This window comes from Nestor notabilis, unplaced genomic scaffold (assembly GCF_000696875.1).
Source record: "Nestor notabilis isolate BGI_N333 unplaced genomic scaffold, ASM69687v1 scaffold29353, whole genome shotgun sequence".
Lineage (NCBI taxonomy): Eukaryota > Metazoa > Chordata > Aves > Psittaciformes > Psittacidae > Nestor > Nestor notabilis.
In genome coordinates this window covers 12,204-18,487 of record NW_009923774.1, presented here as the reverse complement: position 1 = coordinate 18,487, position 6,284 = coordinate 12,204, and the positions used below count along the sequence as shown (strand labels likewise).

General features: G+C 38.7%; 1 protein-coding gene across 1 annotated transcript; it reads left to right on the top strand.

The window, feature by feature from the left end:
- The first annotated feature begins 1,012 nt into the window (after positions 1–1,012).
- ZBTB21 (zinc finger and BTB domain containing 21) lies at positions 1,013–4,551 on the top strand. Its single transcript, XM_010012318.1, is given in 1 exon segment — positions 1,013–4,551. A coding segment is annotated over 1 exon segment (3,177 nt). The 3' UTR covers positions 4,190–4,551.
- The last annotated feature ends 1,733 nt before the right edge of the window (positions 4,552–6,284 follow it).

The following is a 6,284-nucleotide window of genomic DNA, read 5'->3' as shown; positions in this document are numbered from 1 at the left end:
CCAACTTAAAGCCTGAATCTCTTTTTTTGTTAAGATCTAATCAGGAGCAGTGTATTGAGTTACTGAGACATCCTGCAGTACAGAGCAGGTTGTGTTTTGAAGCATTTGGAACATGGAGATTTCTGTACTGCAGTTTAATTTGTGCTTATTTTACCCTTGGATGCATCCAAGGATAACTGTTCCTCAAGCTTATGGATTGTGGGCATAAAGTGCACTTATTTTAATGATTAAAATGGAGAGTTCAGTTCTCTGATTGCTTTTAAGATAGAACAAAGCAATGCAAGGATACTTCAGTTACAATTGTGTCATTTCCAAGAAACCAGATCCTGTCAGTGCAGTTATAAGTGACATATTTGGTAGTTAGAAGTATATATTAACAACACTTACTAAGCATAAGCAAACATGATGAATGAACCTAAATTACAGACAATAATCCTGCTTCCTTCTCCCTTCCCAGTATTAATTTTCTTTCCATCATCCTATTAAAAATGATAACAAAATCCCGTTAATGTGTTTAGTGAGCAGGAAACTGACAGGGTTACTTAGCTTCGGAAAGGTGACTTGGCGTAACTAAGCTTTAGATATCTGATTCAAAGAGTTTATCGATGCAGTTGTCAAGATAGATCTTCATAAAGCTAAAGCTGAGAAGAAGATGATAGAGACTGAAAGGGTTGAACTGTTCCATCATGTGGACAGATGTATTGCAGGAAGAGAAGACCGTCCCCCCTCCCTAGTTAGTTAGGTGTAATATTCTTGGTGTAATATGAGTATTTAGCACTGTATTTGAAAGTGGGCACGTGAGGTGGTTCTTCTCATGCCTGTGCTAACAGTGTTATTCTAATTCCCATAGCTGTCCTCCAAACAAGATGCTTTCTTCAGCACTGTTGGTGGTGGTTTAGCCAGTTTTTGAAGTACAGAGGGATTAGGTGTGTTTACTTTAATCTCTAACAACAGTTCACATGAGGCAACCTACAACTTCTTTTTGTTGTTCTTTTTCAGAAACATCAGAATCATGGAGGGGCTCTTGCATTACATAAATCCAGCACATGCCATTTCACTTCTAAGCACACTGAACGAGGAGCGTCTAAAGGGACAGCTGTGTGATGTTGTTCTCATTGTAGGAGATCAGAAATTTCGAGCTCATAAGAACGTTCTGGCTGCCAGCAGTGAATACTTCCAGACTCTGTTCACAAATAAGGAGAATGAGTCTCAGTCAGTGTTTCAACTTGACTTTTGTGAGCCAGATGCTTTTGATAATGTGTTAAACTACATTTATTCTTCATCCTTGTTCATTGAGAAAGGCAGTCTTGCAGCTGTGCAAGAATTGGGCTACAGTCTTGGAATATCCTTTCTTACAAACATTGTTTCTAAGAGTCCTCAAGCTCCTTTTCCTGCTTGCCCTATGAAGAAAATACTCTATCAAGATGAAGATGAAAGTAGTTCTCAGAAGAGAAGTGTCATTGTCTGTCAGAACAGAATTGAAGCACAAGTGAAAAGTATAAATCAAACACAACATGATTTAAGCCATACTTCTAAACCTTCATCCTCTGTTGCTGTCAAAACTAGCAGTAGACCACAAGTAACAAAACCAACTGAAGCCCTTCACAACTTATCACTGACTGAAAGGAGATGGTTGAAAGAAAGCCCTGTGAGCTATACCAAGGTTCATGAAACTTCTGGAACTGTGGAGGATCAGAGCCGAGGTGGTTTACTGAAAAGGAATACAGTACTGCCTCAGATGCCTTTAGCAGAAAAAGAAATTGCAAGCGATGAACCAGGAAGCAGTGGTCAGCTTTTAAGAGGAAAGGCTGCAGAGATGTCATTAAAAAGATCGCGTCCACCAGTCTTGTCTCTGCGCGGCACATCAGAATCTACGTTTTTGTTGCGAGAGGCAGGAAAAGGAAGTGGTCAAGGTGAAGACAGGAATTTACTATACTACTCAAAGTTAGGGCTAGTAATTCCATCTAGTGGATCTCGTCCAGAAAACCAAAGTATTGACAGAAGTGGGCCACTTGTAAAAAGTCTCCTTCGAAGATCACTGTCCATGGACAGCCAGGTTCCCATTTACTCACCTTCTGTTGACCTAAAACCTTCACAGGTGTCATCATCCTCCTCACCAGGAACTAATGATTCCCAGAAGACATTTACTGTTGTATCTCAAAAGTCATCGTTGAAAGAGTCATCAGAGAAATTAGTCGCAGATGAAAAGCCACAGGTAATACACCCACATCGCCTTAGGTCTTTCAGTGCCTCTCAGTCAACCGATAGGGAGGTTGCTTCTCCTCTCACAGAGATGCGAATAAAAACTGAACCTAGCAGTCCACTTTCAGATCCTGCTTAAATAATAAGAGTTACAGTGGGTGATGCTTCAGCATTGACAAATAAAGACTTTCCTTTTAAAACTGAGGATGATCATAAGGAGCCAAGTAGACTTCCAGCAAAAAGGAGATTTCAAGCTGATAGAACACTACCATTCAAGAAACTGAAGGCAGATGAGCAGGGTTCTCCTGGGTCAGAAGATAACTTTGAGGAAAGCTCAAGCCCTACACACCTTGATGCTGATTTTCCTGATTCTGATGTCAGTAAAGATGAATACAGTGAGTTGGAAGAAGCAAGACCAAATAAGAAGTTTAAATGCAAGCACTGCCTTAAAATTTTCAGGTCAACAGCAGGTCTTCATCGTCATGTGAACATGTATCATAATCCAGAGAAGCCCTATGCTTGTGATATATGCCACAAGAGATTTCACACTAATTTCAAAGTGTGGACGCACTGCCAGACACAACATGGAATTGTGAAGAATCCCTCCCCAGCTTCCAGTTCTCATGCTGTTTTGGATGAAAAATTCCAAAGAAAACTGATTGATATAGTGAGAGAGAGAGAAATTAAGAAAGCTCTAATCGTTAAACTAAGACGTGGCAAGCAAGGTTTTCAGGGACAGTCTGCTTCACAAGCACAACAAGTCATCAAAAGGAATTTAAGATCAAGAACCAAAGGAGCCTATATTTGTACCTACTGTGGGAAAGCGTTTCGTTTCCTCTCACAGTTTAAGCAGCACATAAAAATGCATCCAGGGGAGAAACCAATTGGAGGAAACAAGGCTCTTAAGCAGAAAGATCATATTCATATTGAAAGTCCAGTAGAAAACAAAGAGGTTTATCAGTGCCGTCTTTGCAATGCTAAGCTCTCTTCACTTATTGAACAGGGAAATCATGAGCGACTCTGTAGAAATGCTACTGTCTGTCCTTACTGCAGCCTTAGATTTTCTTCTCCAGAGCTGAAGCATGAGCACGAAAGCAAGTGTGAGTACAAGAAGCTTACTTGTCTTGAGTGTATGCGTACCTTTAAATCATCCTTTAGTATTTGGCGTCATCAAGTTGAAGTTCATAATCAAAACACAATGGCTCCATCAGAGAACTTTTCTTTACCGATCCTGGATCACAATGGCGAAATAACTAGTTCATCAAGATTGCCTCCTCAGGCAGAATCCAATAAAATGAACAATTTTGTTACTGCAAAGGAAGATGGTGTATTCAGTGATTCATCGGAACAAATAAATTTTGATTCTGAAGACTCCTCATGCCTACCTGAAGACTTGAGTGTTTCCAAGCAGTTTAAAATTCAGATCAAAGAAGAGCCTGCAGATGATATAGAGGATGAGGTCACTGAAACGAGCAGAGAGCCTAAGGAAGTAGTCTCCAATAAAGATGCTGGTTTGTGGCCCTGTGAAAAATGTGGGAAGATTTTCACTGTACGCAAACAGCTGGAGCGTCACCAGGAGCTCCTGTGCTCTGTGAAGCCATTTATTTGTCACGTGTGTAACAAGGCCTTCCGAACCAACTTCCGGCTCTGGAGTCACTTCCAGTCTCATATGTCACAGGCTGCAGAGGAGTCTACAAATAAGGAGCCTGAGATATGTCCACCAGCTAATTCCCCATCGCCCCCACCCTTACCTCCCCCCCCACCCCTCCCTAAAATCCAGCCTTTGGAGCCTGATAGTCCAACAGGCTTATCTGAAAGCTCCACTACTACTGAAAAATTGTTTGTACCACAGGAGTCAGATACACTCTTCTATCATGCTCCACCACTCTCAGCAATCACTTTCAAAAGACAATACATGTGTAAACTCTGTCATAGGACTTTCAAGACTGCTTTTAGTCTTTGGAGCCATGAACAGACACACAATTAGCTTTAACAGATACCTTTAAAAGCTGTTTCAGTGGAGGCTGTGTTCAGGATCTCAGATGTATGCCATATAAACTGGAAATTTAAGAAGATCAAACTGATGACAAGGATGACAAAAATTTGGAATCTGTGATGCTGCTTGGATTTGAAGATTAAGGTAAACTGACTTGGTTAGTAGGTAGAAGGCAGAGTAATTTAAAATACCGTGGTCTGGGATCTAATAGTAACAGAATAATTTTTATTTCATTTAACACTGAAATATGATCACATCTGGATTGTATGCATGGATCTTCATCCTGTGATGGTGTATGCGTGTGTATTATATATAAAGTTATATATTAAATGAAAGAGCAACAACAATTTGGAGTCTAACTGTGAGTTTATAGTAGTGAAATACTGTAACCAACTTCATTAATTTTAATCCTTTTTTAAAGAAATCAACACATGAGCTCCATATAAATAGTTGCCATGCACTTGCAGTTAGGGAGGAAGTGGATGGAGTGTCTTGCTGTATTGACTTAGGTCTTAGAAACCTTTAGCAATAACAAAGAAACCTCAAGTTTGAGTAATCCTGATGTTATTGGATACGAATGTTTGATATTTTAAGGGAACATAGAACTGTTTTGTTGTTATATGGAACTTGTGCAAATTAAAATAGAAAGTCAGCAATATTATTACTGAGATTTTCTATAAAAAGTAGCAGCAAGCCTGCTTTCAGCCATTTAGTTATATGTTTCTAAGGAAAATTGGGTGGGAGGGTGTACTTTACTTTATATAATGTCCCAAAGACTAATTTACTATAGAAACTTTGGTAGTTGAAGTCATCGTATTAACAGCCATCATAATGCAAATGGTACTGTTTATAATATGAAGTAAGATTGAATGGATGTCAGACAAGTTTCATAATTTTGTTTCCACTATTTGTACAACTGTTTGTAATTCTAACTACAAAGGAATGTATAACTATTAAATCATAAAAAGAGAGCTCATTAAGGGACAGAAGATGAGTTGTGTTCTTACACACAGTAATAAGCTTGGCCATGAGTACAAAGATATGTTTTAACAAAAACTAAAAATGTAAATATTTATATAGACATCTGTATAAATGAAGAAGTATGTATTTGAAATTTGTATTAAGCATACATATCCAGCTCAAAGCAGAGGAAAAAGCATCACACTACAATCACTGCATTTAATGAATACAATGCATAGAATATTTCTTTCTGACGCTTTCTATCATGTGTGATACTGTGTTGCAATTTTCTGATTTGTTGAAAATCATAGTAATAATGGGATGCAGATATTCTGTGTGGTTCCATTATTTTACCTCAAATCAACTGGAGTATTTAGTGTGAGATCGTTGGTATTTACCAGAAGCTATAGTAAGGGTCCAAAATTATTCTGTAAGTAAAAGAAATATTTACCCAGATGTAGGTGGGAAACTAACAGCAAAAGATTCTTCTGCTAGAATTTAAACTTAGTGGAGTGGTGATGGATTAAAGTGAACATAAATGATGTAAACAGTGTTTATGATCCTGACCAACTTCACCCCATGCGGGTTGGGAGAAGGGGATTGCATTCCACACTACGTAATCCAAGTCCAGTCTGTGTTTGCTGAAAGCAACAGGAGTTTGGTCGCCAGTTCCAGGGGAAGCAGGAACAGGGCTTTAATTTCAGCATCTCAAGTAAGAAGAATTGCAAGCTGTCACCAAGACTTAGAAAAATTAAGCACAAATGTAACTCCTAAGAACCTGAGGATGGAAGTCCTTAGTTAGGCACATGCAGGAGGAGATTTTTCTCAGTGAAAGCCCAAGTGTGTCAGAGCACACAGATTTTTTTATTATTTTTCATGTAAATTAAGTTTAAAAGAATTGGCTCAGGATGGACCCTGATGTATTTTCAGCTACCAAAATATTGCATTGTTGCTTTCAAGCCTCTTCTGTTTCATTTTTGTTTAAAATAGTTACTGAACACTTCTAATAGTAACATGCTGTTCTTTTTTGTCCTCTTTCAGGCAAATTGTAGCTGAATATGATTATGCTAATTTGCTAGAATATCAGTTAAACTCTTTCAGTGACATTGCAGTTAAAACAAGGTAC